The sequence below is a fragment of the Melozone crissalis genome, unplaced genomic scaffold, assembly GCF_028551555.1.
Source record: "Melozone crissalis strain CALT ecotype California unplaced genomic scaffold, PUWL_Pcris_2 ptg000018l_1, whole genome shotgun sequence".
Lineage (NCBI taxonomy): Eukaryota > Metazoa > Chordata > Aves > Passeriformes > Passerellidae > Melozone > Melozone crissalis.
This window is the reverse complement of record NW_026535796.1, coordinates 3,919,585-3,931,631: the sequence shown is the minus strand read 5'-3', so window position 1 is coordinate 3,931,631 and position 12,047 is coordinate 3,919,585. Positions and strand designations below refer to the sequence as shown.

Below are 12,047 nucleotides of genomic sequence, written 5' to 3'. Positions count from 1 at the left end.
GCCCTCTGGGACACCCCCGGAGTAGAGCCTCCTCCGGCCGGTCCCTCTGGAGCGGCGGGAAAACAGGTTACCCTGTCCAGGGTGGAACTTGCCCAGGAGCAAGATTCCGTGGCAGGATGGGCTGCAGTACGTCCCTGGGAGGTCACCCGGTCCCCTCTGGCTCTAGGGAGCAGGTGGGACCCCAGCTCATCCTCAATGGTGAAAGGGTTCCCGTTCCCTGGGAGGCAAGGAAGTAACGCCAGCTCAGCCCATCGCGTGTTCCAGGCTGCTCACCTGGGAGAAGTCCAGGTCCCCCGAAGGTTTTCTGCCTCGTCCCTGGTCAGGCACCGGGGAGAGCTCTGCCTGCTCCTGCCTGCCAAACTCTTAGTGAGATAATGATAGAGGAAAAGAGCTGGGGACGGTTTTGGGTGGGACAGGTGATTCCTGGGGTAAATATGCACTGGGAGGCAGGGAGGATGTGATAACAGCCTGAGGATGGAGGTGTGAAGGACGTGATCCCGAGCTCAGTGGGGATCGGTAAAGGTGGTGCAGAAAGGTGCAATGAGGCGAAATGGGATTTGATGCATACAAAGGGCACATCTAGGGAGATGATCTGGGCGTGGGACCCCCAAACCCTCCCTGCTGTTTGGTTTGTAAAATAGACCATCCAAGCAGCTGGCAGCAGAGGGAGAGCTGGTCCACATCTCCCAGGGAGGAGAGGGTATCTCCATTCCACAGCAGGCGAGTGAGACCTTCTCTCTGCATCCCTTCATCCTCGTTGTCACCCAAAACGAGCAAGCTGGGCCCCCTCTCAGCCTTGTGTCTCGAGTGAGAACAGCTCCCAGATTAGAAATAATCCCTGTCTGCCCACCCTTCCTCTTGGCCCACACAAAAAGGAAGGTGGGTCCATCCCCTGAGTCTCAGGGACAAGGAGGGAGAAGAGGTGCTCTCAAAATTCCTTCTGGGAGGAAGAGTCCTCGCTCACCTGACACCTCCCAAGGGACAGCTCTCCCTAAGGGAAAAAGCATCAGAAACACTTTGCTCCTCCATCCCAGCACCAATGACACATCCTTCAAGGCCTCTGCCTGGGCAGTTGGGGCAGCAGGGTCTCAGAGGTTCATGCATGGTCCCAGCACAGTCACACCCTCCCTCTGCCCTTCTCAAAGACTCAAGGTGCTCTAACAAACACGGCTCTGACGCTGGGAGAGTGCCTCCTGTCCCCAGGATGGAGCTGCACAGGGTTTATCCAGGCACTGGCCCTGCCCCAGCCCTGCCCTGACAGCTGGAACACCCGGTAGCACATGCTGACTTTGGAAGGCAGGCTGGACCCTGATCCTGCAGCTTCAGCTCACTCTGCAGCAGATCACACTCTTGTTCCACTATAACTCCTGGGGCAGAGGAGCCTGTCCCACTGCGTTCTGGGAAGAAGAGAGATGTGTTCCTAGCATGGGAAAGTTCCCCTTCTTTTACAGTAATTGCTTGTAATAACATCTTGCACATCCCCTTTCATTCTACAGCTGATGCCTTTCCCAGATGAGACGCCCAGAAGTGCAGCTGCCACCGGAACAGAGCAAGACAATTTGTTTACAAGGCAGGCCCGAGCTCCCGGCGGCCGAGGGCAGCAGGAAGGGGAGGCTGCCGTCTCCAGGTCCACGGAGGCAGCTCAGGGGATGGCCTGCATTGTTCCAGGTCAGGATAACAAGGCCCTTCCGCAGCCCCTTTCCTATGGGAATCCCGACAGGTCGCTGTCCCTCCCCGCAGGAGGGGAAGTGCGGCACCAGGGGGGTGAAGGCACTCTCGAAGGGGGAGAAGGAGGGAAGCGGGGCCTGAAGGAGCTTTCCAGCTCCAAGTGGAAGATGCCAGGCCACAAAGCAAGCCCAGAGCCCACCCTGACGCCTTCCCAGTGCAGCTCCATGTGCTTGGTGTTGTCCTTGCTTCCCATCAGCTTCCCACCATGTTGGGCTCTCCCATGCCCACAGACCATCCTGCTTTCAGCCTGGCTGCATCCTATCATGCCCTCAGACTGTCAAATTCCTGGTACATCTTTTGTCCAAATGTACACTTGACTGAAGCATGCACAGAAATCTCCCTCCCTCCCTCCCTCCCTCCCATCCCCGCAAGGATCTATTGCCACTTACCGTCTCTCCTTCCTCTCTCCCAGCCTCAGATCTTGCCTTCATCCGTCCCTTTTGCCGCTGTGCAGGGTCCAAGGTCCCTCTGGAGAGCAGGGACTCAGAGGCAGGTCCTGTCCTGCAACACAGGCAAAGGCAACATAGCTGAAAATTATCCTGGCTATGAGACTTGAGATGGGAATTTCCCTTCTCTTACAGAAACTGGCTCAGAAACTGCTGATTTGAGGGCTTGGGAGACACTGGAAAGACAAGATTTGTTCTGTGAGGAGGCCTCTCCTCCTATCAATAGCAGAGGGAGCTTGAACAGCCAGCACAGTTTGGGCCTTGCCTTCCCCTCTGCAGTGAATCCCACCAGGAGATAAGCCCTGCTGGACATTCCCAACCTTCTGAGTCACCCAGGGTTGTGCCCAGCCATGAGCCAATGGCCAAGGACACCAGGTGTGCTGCAGGTCTGCAGCCTCTGAGCACCTGAAGGTGGACAGAAGGATTCAGGGTCTGACACGTTTTGCAGTGAAAACTGCAATCCCATACTTTTTTCCAGGAAAATCTGGTAGCAGAAATGGAGTTTAGAGAGAGGGACCAAAGGCTGCTGGTGAATTTTCCACTCTACATTATTTGACTTTGGATACTAGTGAAAATGACACTCATAAAAGGCCTCTTTTGTGTACCTACAATGGGAGTGGTTGCTCGGTTGCCAGTTCGAGTATCAGTCAATTTTAAGGGCAGACAAGGCCACTGGTGGGGAGGGGAAGCAGCGCTGCAGCTGTTGGGGTACAGTGGAGTGGGGGCTTTCCCTGGCAGGGTTTAGTGCTGGAACATTGAAACCCCAGCACCCCAGCCCTGCTCGCTGGAATGTGCGTGCCCCTGTCCCACTGTGGTCCCACTCACTGTCACAGGGCACTGCATGGCATCTGCATCCAGGCACTCCCAGTGAGGTCAGGCTTTCCAGGCGACAGCTCCGATCATTGTAATTCCAAAGGATTGCAAGGAGTGGGGGAGGAAACATCTCTATTTTCCTTCTATTTTTATGAGCATATGATAGCACTTTGATATGAAATTACTTGTTTTGCTGCATCCCTTGGTATTCCGGGCTGGGCTCCAAGCCACCCGGGGGCAGTGACAGACTGCCAGTGACCTCAAAGGCCGCTGGCCCAGGCCTGGCACCAGCCACTTTCCTCCTTGGTTTGTGTCCATTTTGCAAAAACAGAGAAGAAAAACCACCCTCACATGTCCAACCAGATGAAAATCCCTCTGCAAGACCACATTTGAAGACTTTGTAGATTTAAAATCTATGGCGACATTTAGGCTCCTGTCCTTCTGCAGCTCCTGAAACTTCCACCCACTTGGGTTGTTTGTAGGAACAGCCACAGTCTCCAGGCGATGGGGATGGATTATAATCTTTGTTCGTGTATGTGGAGTGACTGACGCAGATGTTTGTACAATGGGTGCTTTATAAAGTGACAAAATACTTTCAAACTAAGTGGGCAGCATTGCCTGCTTGAAGGATGCCTTCAAAAGGGCCATCAATCCTCCCCTTCAGGAGCCTGGGGCACGAAAACACCGATCCTCACACGAGAGGGCACAGTGGAGCCTGAAAATCCAAACCAAGGTGCATCGCGGGGCTCTGAGCCCTCGAACCCGGAGCTGCTCCAGACAGCACCTTCCCCATTATCGACCTCGTGTTCTTCGGTGCCACCACTGCAGTGACCACAGGCAGCCCTGGCCTGGCTGTCGTGTCCGTGGCCCGATGCGGATGAGGGAGGGATGAGGGGCACCCAGGCTGCCCTCAGCGCAGCCGCCATCACACGGCAAAACCCGAGCGGTGCCTCCAGCGCCTGGGCAGAGCGGGGGCACCGCGGCTGAGGAAGGGCTGCGGGAAGGGGTCGGTCACAGCAGGCGGGTCTGCGCCGAGCAGCGCTCCCGGTGCCGTCCGGTGCCGCCCCAGCGCGCTCCCCGCCACCGCCGCCACACCGTTCCCGCCGCGCCGCCATTGGCGGCCGGAGCGCCATTGCCGGCGGGCGGGACAATGGGTGGGCCGAGGCCGCCGCGCCACGTGAGGCCGCGGGCGCGAAGCGAGGGCGCGCAGGGCCCTGATCCCGGTCACCGCCCCCCGCGTCCACGCCGTGAGCTCGGCACTCACCCTCGGGGCGATTCGGCGGCGGCCCGCGCCCCCCTCGGCAGGTACGGGCGGGCCTGGGGGGGCGGCGGGGCCGGGCCCGGGGCGCTTCAGGCTGCGGCGGCCTCACGGCGCCCGCTGTGGCGCCCCCTGGCGGACGCGCGGAGGTCGGGGCGCCGGGGCCGGGGCGGATACCGGGACAGTGCGGGAGCAGCGCGGGGACAGCGCGGGGACAGGGCGTGGACACACGGGGCTCTGCAAACATCGGTCCCGCCACATCCCAGCCCCAAACCATTGTGACGGCCCAAAGAGAGCAGGCAGGCCCTGGTCCCCGCGTGCCCAGCACGGCGCTGTGTGTCCCTGCAGGACGGCCATGGGGTCTCCCACAGCCTCGCCGCAGCTGCTGTACCGCAGCACCCGCCTGCTGCGCACCGCCTTCCAGCACCTCCACCAGCAGCAGCAGCGAGCCGACGTCTTCTGCGATGTGGTCCTGTGGGCTGAAGGTGAGCGGGCAGCACCGCCGAGGGAACTGCGGGCAGGGTCTCTGCAACCCCCCTAGGAAACACTGGCGTGAGCAGGAAGGGCTGCAGGGCAGTAACAGCCACTGTTGCTTTGCAGGCGAGGCAGTGGTGGCCCACTGCAGTGTTCTCTCCGTCTGCAGCCCCTTCTTCATGGAGCAACTGGGCCGGGAGCTGCCCCCCCAGGGTTGCAGGGTGGTGCTGGAGCTGGCGGGGCTGAAGATCGGGGTGCTGCGCAAGCTGGTGCGCTTCTTCTACACTGCCGAGCTGGAGGTCACGCAGGAGGAGGTGCACGAGGTGCTGGCGGCCGCCCGCCGCCTCCGTGTCACCGAGCTCGAGTCACTGCAGCTCTGGGGAGGACGCCTGGTGAGGCTGGGACCCCAGCGGCAGCTCGACCGCTCCTGCCTGCACTCCACTCAGGAAGTCTCCCCCGTGGTGGCACCTAACACAGCTGAGCCTGGCAGTGCCAGCTCTGGGGTGTCCCCCCAGAGGCAGCCACAGTCTGTGGAGCCCTCACAGCCCAGCCCCATCGGGCGGATGAGGCTGCGGAAGGTGGAGCGCTGGGGGTGCTGGGAGGTGGTGCGGGAGGCGCAGCCCCCCCCTGTGCCTCCACCAGTGCTGGCGGGGGATGTGGGGGCGACAGAAGCACAGCCCCCCCAGGATGAGGATGCACGGGAGCAGGTGAGCGAGTGCTCCCCACCCCGGCAGCCCCCCAGTGCAAACGGGACGCAGCAGCGTGGGGACTCCCCTGTGTCCCCACAGGGCTGCCAGCAGGCAGCACCCCCAGGGACCCCAGGAAGTGACGGCAAGGAGGAGGAGGAGGTGGATGTGGGGACAGGGGAGCTGTTCCTGCCCCCTGGCACAGTCTGCCTTTGGCCCAGTCCCTCATCTGAGTCAGAAGAGGAGGTGGATATACTCACCTAGGGGGGTGGCACTGCCTCTCCCACCACCCACCAGTGCCTGCACCCCTTGGGCTGTATGTCCTTGGAATAAAGTGTTGGAGCTATGCTTTGGAGTACTGAACTTTATTGAAGATTGGGGGGACAACGGGGTGTGGAGGGAGCCGGGGGTCTGGCAGTGGCAGAGCTGCAGCATCAGGGACGGGACTGGGGCTGGCAGGCGCCCCCCACTTGGTCTCGCCTCTTCATGGATGCTCATGCCGCCTGCACTGGTCCTGGCTCGGCTGTGGAGAGAAGGAAGTTGGTCCCTGCTGTCCCATCCCAACCCCATCCCAGTCCCAATCCTATCCCCGCCCACCTGGCCAATGTCTCTATGCAATGTTGCTCTTCAGGGCTTCCACCACGGTCTCTGGCTGGGGAAACTTCAGCTTGCGGGGGGGCCCCTTCCCGATACCGCTCCACAGCTCCACGGCTGCAGAGACAAAGGAGATTTATGGGATCAGGGGTGCCAGGGAGGCCCCGCCGCCCCCAGCCCAGCACTTACTGCTGCCGTCCTCCTTCACCAGGGACACCTCGAAGCTGTTCCTGCGCGGCGGCCGGGGGTTGATGTCCACGGGCAGCTGGGCCATGGCCCCGCGCAGGGCGGCGCTCACCGCGGCCGCGTTCCGCCCGAACACGCGTCAGCTCTTGCTGCGGGGACACGGCGCTCAGCGACCCGCGGGCACCCCAGGGCCCGCACCACCCTCGGCACCGCGGCCGCTCACCAGTGCTCGATGACCACACGGGGGCCGGTGTCCCCGGGGCTGCCCTCATCTTGGGCCTGGGCCCGCGCGCGCTTCTGCGGGGCTCCCGCCGTCTCCGGTGCCTCGGCCGCCGCTGGCTGCCGGGCTCCGCGCTTCCTCCCGCGGGGAGCCATCCTGGGAGAGCCGAGGCGGTGGAGCCTACGCCGGAGCAGGAAGGGGGCTCCAGGAACGCCGCTCTGGGGTGGGAAGAGATCTCATGTACCCCGCTGTCAGGGGAGTGAAAGCTGGGTCCCTGTGGGGACACTGCTGTGGGAGAGGGCCAGTCCCCGGCCGTGCTCCACTGGGGGCAATGGGGGACCCGCCGGGATCCTGCTGGGGAGAGCGGGAAGCGGCTGCGCAGGGCTGGCGGCGCGGCGTGCGGCTGGGGAGAGTGGGGAAGCGGGGCCCCGGGGAAGGGGTGGAGGACAGCCGCCGGGCCCCGGGGAAGGAGGGGGGACAGCCGCCGGGCCCCGAGGAAAGGGGGGGACAGCCGCCGGTCCCCGGGGAAGGGGGCGGGATGGGGGGGGGGAACAGAAGCGGGGCTGGGGCGGCCGCGCCGCCTCCTACCTGCCGCTGGCACGTGCCAGGAGCGCGCGCCGCCGGGGGAGGCGGGGCCGGAAGGGGCGGGGCCGGAAAGCGCCCCGGAGCCCCCCGGTGGGCTCCGGTTCCGCCCGCGCCGCCCCAGCCAATCAGAGCGCGCGGGCTCCGCAGGGCCCCGCCCCCATACGCGGCCCGGGACCGGCGACACGGACACGGACACGGGACACAGGCACGGCACGGACCGTTTATTGTCAGCGATGGATGAGAGCGAGCGTTAACCGAGGCGGGGCCCCTCCTACCGCCCTGCCCGCACGGGGCCGGGGGGCACCGCTGCGTTCCCGGGGCTCAGCCGGGACAAGTTCCCTCGGAGAGCGGCTCCGGGCAGGGCTGGGCAGGCCCGCGGGGCCGCTGCCACCAGGCTGATGGTGACACAGTGAAGGGCGACAGTACAGGGCAGCTTCTACTTGTCCTTCTTGGTCTCCTGAGGCGCAGCCGCCGGCACGGCTGGGGGCTCCTCAGGCCCCTCCTCCCGCGGCTTCTGCTGCTTCTTGGCCTTCTGGTAGAGCTCGTTGAGGTTGAACTCCCGGATCACATTCTCCTGTGGCCAAGAGGCAGCATCAGCACCCCTGGGACCTCCCCCTTCTTCCCAGGCACAGGCTGGGCAGGGGAGCAGAGGGCTGGAGGTTCCCACGCACCTCAGAGAAGGTCCAGGACACAGCCCGGCCCTTCTTGTCGATCTGCGGCCGCCGCATGATCTCTGTCCCACCCTGGAAGAGGATGAGGGTGGGCAGCTGCTTGGTGAGAGGCGAGGTGCTGACCTTGTACCTGTGTGAGGACAAGGCCACAGTGACCCTCGGGCAGCCTGAGGGGGCTGGGGGGTCACAGGGACTGCCCCAGAGCGAGCCCTGCTTGCCCAGGCTGCACTCCCCACACCTGGTGCTGACGTCCGTGTACCGGCCAACATCCACCTTCCCAAACTGGAGTCCTGAGCAGTTGTACCTGGGCAGGATGGGGACACATGGCTGTGAGGGATGCAGGGGACCACAGGCCCCGTTACCCACCAAGATTCCAGGGGGTGCCACTCACTTGAGAGAGAGGTCAGCGAAGATGGGGGCAAAGGACTGGCACTCACTGGACCAGTTGGCAAAGAACTCAACGATCCACGTCACCCGCTTGTCCTTCTCCAGCTCCTCCTGCCACAGGGGGCATGGGCTTAGTGGGGGTGGGCAGAGCCCCCCAAAAGCCCCAGGGCTGGGGAGATACTCACATCGATGGTCTTGTCACTGAAGTACTTGATGTACTCAGGGCCCATGTAAAGGGGTGGCTTGCAGGTCATCAGGAACACTGGAATGACAGCAGTCATTCCTGAGCCCCCAGTGCCAGGAGGGCCAGGCTGGGCCTGGGACAGAGCTCCTCCAGCCCAGAGCAACGAGGGGGAGCCAGGACAAGGCAGGAAGACGTGCAGGCTCACCTATGCAGAGCGTGAGGTAGAGCAGCCCCATGCGGATGTCGAGGCGGAAGAACAGGATGGCGTTGGCCACTTTGCTGAACATGAAGATGTTCCCGATGTGCTGCTCCACGGTGACTGTGATGTGGAGACAGGAATAAGGGATGGTACCAGATGCCCCCAGAAGGTTGGGGGTAACTTCAGGGAGGGCTGGATCTTGTCCTCCAGACACACCCCCACTCATCTCCTTGGAGGAGACCCCACAAGCAGCCCCAGCCCCCCAAGTCCCCTGACTCACTGGAGCGCCGGTTCTTCATCATGACAATGGCGCTGAGAAACATGAGGATCTCCACCTCCCTCTGGCACAGAGAAGGGACAGCATGAGCTGGAAGCGCCCAGGACACCCTGGAGCCATGCCTGGCCTGGCATCACGCAGGGAACTGTGACCATGCCAGGCCCTACTGGCCCCAAGGCCCTGCCTGAGCCCAGAGCCCCCATCCCTCCCGGGGGAGACCAGCGAGCAGACGGGCTGCCCTGCGGCAATGGCATCGACCAGTGCCTGGAGGCTCTCGGCTGCAGGGGAACACCGCAGAGCAACGCCAGGGGCTACCGGGCATCTCCTCCCTCACCAAGGCCGGAATGCTGTGAGAGCAGGAGGGGAGCCAAGACAGGGGTGAGGGTGTAGGGACAGGTCCGGGGAGAGCCCAGGGATGCGGGGACAGGCCCGAGGACAGGCCGCGCCGCCTCACCCAGTCAAAGTCACACGGGTTACCATCCTCCCGCTGCGAGGGCAGCCCACGGCAGAGCGGCGGGACCTTGCGCACGAGCAGGAAAGCGGCGGCGAGCAGCGCGGAGAGCGGGTAGTAGGGCTGGGCGAGCCATCGGCAGAGCCCGGGCAGCCCCCACAGCAGCGCCAGCAGTGGCGCCACCACCGCCATCTTCCCTCCGCCCCGCTCACTGCCGGGGGCGGGGCCTCCCCGCGCCGGCCAATGGGGAGCTGCGAGGCAGCCACTCCTGTGCGGCTCAGGCCAATGAGAGGAGAGAGAGCAGCGACCAATCAGAAGGCTGGGACGAGTCTCCCATAGCAACGGGAGGCAGGCCGGTGTAGGGGCGGTGCTCGGCCAATGGCGGGGCGGGGCTGCCCCGCGCGGGGCACGCCGGGAATATGGAGAACTTCTCGGCGCTGTTCGGCGCGGCGGAGCCGCCGCCCGCCGCCGCCGCCGCCGCGCTCGGATTCGGGCCCGCCAAGGCTCCCGGCGCCGGAGCCGCACCGCAGCCCGCTGCCTCAGCCGCCGCGCCGCCGCCGGGCGAGGACGCGGCCCGCAAGGCCGCCGCCGGCCCCTTCTACCTGCTGCGGGAGCTGCCAGGTGCGGGCGGGCCGCGGGGCGGGGCGGGTGCCGCGCTCGGCCAATCAGCGCGGAGAATCGCGGCCGTGGAGGGAACTGACAGCGCCAGGAGCCAATGAGGCTGCGGGGGCGGGGTCACGCAACGCGCGGTCCGGTGGGGAAGTGGGCGGCGGGGGGGACCCCGGGACCGGGATCGCGGTGCTCGGGGGGTGCAGGGGGTCCCGGAGCCCAGGCTCAGCCGGGCAGAGGGGCCAGGAGTGTCGTCGGGGCGTTTCCCCCTTCCCAACTCTTCCCGCGGCCGCACAGGCACGACGGAGCTGACGGGCAGCACCAACCTGATCACACACTACAACCTGGAGCACGCCTACAACAAGTTCTGCGGGAAGAAGGTGAAGGAGAAGCTCAGCAACTTCCTCCCCGACCTGCCCGGCATGATCGACCTGCCCGGCTCCCACGACAGTAGCAGCCTGCGCTCGCTCATCGAGAAGCCGCCCATCTGTGGCAGCTCCTTCACCCCGCTCACGGGGGCTATGCTGACCGGCTTCCGCCTGCACGCCGGCCCGGTGAGCCCCGGGGCCTGGAGCCGCGGGGGTGGGAGGCACCCGGGGGGGTGGGAGGTACCCGGTGTGGCCTGACCAGCCCCTTTTCTCCGCAGCTGCCCGAGCAGTGCCGGCTGATGCACATCCAGCCGCCTAAGAAGAAGAACAAGCACAAGCACAAACAGAGCCGCACGCAGGACCCCGTCCCCCCAGGTAAGGCTGCCACAGCCGCCCCCCTGCTCCCCTTCAGCACCGGCAGAGCATCGGCTCATCCGGCGCTTCTGCTTCTCCAGAAACCCCCTCGGACTCCGACCACAAGAAGAAAAAGAAGAAAAAAGAGGAGGATCCAGAGCGGAAGAGGAAGAAGAAAGAGAAGAAGAAAAAGAAGGTGAGTGTCAAGGCTGGGGTGCGGTGCCCAGCCCCTGGACCTCCGAGGGGCTCTGTGAGTGGCCGTCCCCAAGGGGCTGCTGGCCAGCAGCTCTCACAGGCTCTGTCTGTCCTTCCTCCGCAGAACCGGCACAGCCCGGAGCACCCGGGGGTGGGCAGCTCCCAGGCCAGCAGCAGCTTACGGTGAGGCCACGCCGGCGACGCCCTGGGGATCCCCCGGCCCATGGGAACAGCCCCGGCTGACCCCAGGGACACTGGGGCTGGCCTGTCCCCCCAGCTAAGAGGACACCCCTGCAGCCCCCCAGGACCAGGGGCACGGACTCTGTGGGTGCTGACCTCGGGCTTTTGTACCTGAAGAACCTGGAGCATCAAAGCCTCTTTTTTAGTCACCTTTCAAAGTCTGCTCTGAGGAGGGGCTGGTGGCCGTGGCTGCTGTGACCCTCGGCTGTCACGGTGGAGCCCGAACCAAAGTGTCCCTGGAGTGTGCAGGGTGCCCTCCTTTGGATCCCAAACCTCACCAGCACCCAGGACACCTCCCCTGGAGCCTCTTTTCCCATGCCTGGAAAATCCTTACCTTCTCTGGTAGCAGAGTTTGCCTCAAGTCGGAGCCTCCCCAAAAGTGAGCCAGGCTCAGCTCTTACCAGACGCCCTTCTCTCTCTCCCTCGGGATGGGGGGGAAGGCCGAGACCCTGAGGATCAGGAGCCCTGGAGGGGCTGCTCCATCCCTGGACACCAAACAAAGCACACGCACGGCCCCGGGGTGGCTCATTAAATATCCTTTTATTCCTTGTTTTTAAAATGGCTGATAATAATAAAAAACCCTGGCGTGGCTGTGCGGGGCCACGGGAGCTATTGCCGTAGAGAAAGAGTCCGGTAGTGCCGGCAGGGCTTTGGGGACAGGGAGCACGGGGCTCCTTGGCTGCGTTTTTTTGGCATGTGATGAGAAAATATTGCTTTCCGGGGATGCACCTGCCTCTCCCCCGAGCGAGCGGAAATAAAAACAACCCCTGCGACAGCGAGAAACCTCCTCGGAATCATTAACAGAAATGAAAAAAGGCAACGAAACCAACAACCCCCCGATCACAGCCCCTGGGCAAAGAGAACAAAGAGCAAAAACTGCGGGTGGGGGACGCTGGGGCCTTTGTGCCAGCTCAGGCTGGGGGTGCTGCCCCCACCGTGGGCCCCCCAAGGGGGCTGGAGGCTGCAGACACCACGGATCAGGGAGGGGAGTGTCCAAGGGTGGGTGCCTCGCACTCCCTGGCCCCTTCAGGGAGGGAACAGTGACACCCAGCACCTACCACAGCTCCTTCCGTGGGTGCAGGAGGCAGCCCCACGTCCCTCCTTTGGGGACAGGGACAAGGT

At 63.9% G+C, this 12,047-nt stretch overlaps 3 protein-coding genes across 4 annotated transcripts; 1 reads left to right on the top strand and 2 right to left on the bottom strand.

Moving 5' to 3' along the window:
- Positions 1-5,754: 5,754 nt before the first annotated feature.
- SELENOH (selenoprotein H) lies at positions 5,755-6,662 on the bottom strand. Its single transcript, XM_054276169.1, has 4 exons — positions 6,409-6,662; positions 6,189-6,334; positions 6,003-6,116; positions 5,755-5,928 (listed from the first exon to the last, which is right to left on the bottom strand). The coding sequence occupies exons 1-3, from the start codon at positions 6,558-6,560 to the stop codon at positions 6,016-6,018; spliced, it is 399 nt and encodes a 132-aa protein (XP_054132144.1). The 5' UTR covers positions 6,561-6,662; the 3' UTR covers positions 5,755-5,928; positions 6,003-6,015.
- A 528-nt stretch (positions 6,663-7,190) lies between these two features.
- TMX2 (thioredoxin related transmembrane protein 2) lies at positions 7,191-9,385 on the bottom strand. Of its 2 annotated transcripts, XM_054275869.1 has the most exons (8): positions 9,163-9,385; positions 8,712-8,772; positions 8,438-8,551; positions 8,234-8,310; positions 8,053-8,159; positions 7,900-7,965; positions 7,662-7,791; positions 7,191-7,564 (listed from the first exon to the last, which is right to left on the bottom strand). In XM_054275869.1, the coding sequence occupies exons 1-8, from the start codon at positions 9,349-9,351 to the stop codon at positions 7,427-7,429; spliced, it is 882 nt and encodes a 293-aa protein (XP_054131844.1). In that variant the 5' UTR covers positions 9,352-9,385; the 3' UTR covers positions 7,191-7,426. The 2 variants fall into 2 exon arrangements, with proteins under 2 accessions (XP_054131844.1, XP_054131843.1); XM_054275868.1 differs by having other exon boundaries at positions 7,662-7,965.
- A 193-nt stretch (positions 9,386-9,578) lies between these two features.
- Positions 9,579-10,895, top strand: MED19 (mediator complex subunit 19). The gene is made up of 5 exons (XM_054275937.1): positions 9,579-9,780; positions 10,066-10,322; positions 10,415-10,511; positions 10,592-10,686; positions 10,810-10,895. The coding sequence occupies exons 1-5, from the start codon at positions 9,579-9,581 to the stop codon at positions 10,870-10,872; spliced, it is 714 nt and encodes a 237-aa protein (XP_054131912.1). The 3' UTR covers positions 10,873-10,895.
- Positions 10,896-12,047: the final 1,152 nt, after the last annotated feature.

Bases quoted from the DNA above. Each gene is read 5' to 3' on its own strand.
- TMX2 (XM_054275868.1), bottom strand. From the start codon at position 9,351: ATGGCGGTGGTGGCGCCACTGCTGGCGCTGCTGTGGGGGCTGCCCGGG. The intron at 8,773-9,162 runs GTGAGGCGGCGC...TCTCTGTGCCAG, and splicing joins ACCCGTGTGACTTTGACTGG to AGGGAGGTGGAGATCCTCAT. The intron at 8,311-8,437 runs GTGAGCCTGCAC...CTGTCATTCCAG, and splicing joins CTACCTCACGCTCTGCATAG to TGTTCCTGATGACCTGCAAG.
- MED19 (XM_054275937.1), top strand. From the start codon at position 9,579: ATGGAGAACTTCTCGGCGCTGTTCGGCGCGGCGGAGCCGCCGCCCGCC. The intron at 9,781-10,065 runs GTGCGGGCGGGC...GCGGCCGCACAG, and splicing joins CCTGCTGCGGGAGCTGCCAG to GCACGACGGAGCTGACGGGC. The intron at 10,323-10,414 runs GTGAGCCCCGGG...TTTTCTCCGCAG, and splicing joins TCCGCCTGCACGCCGGCCCG to CTGCCCGAGCAGTGCCGGCT.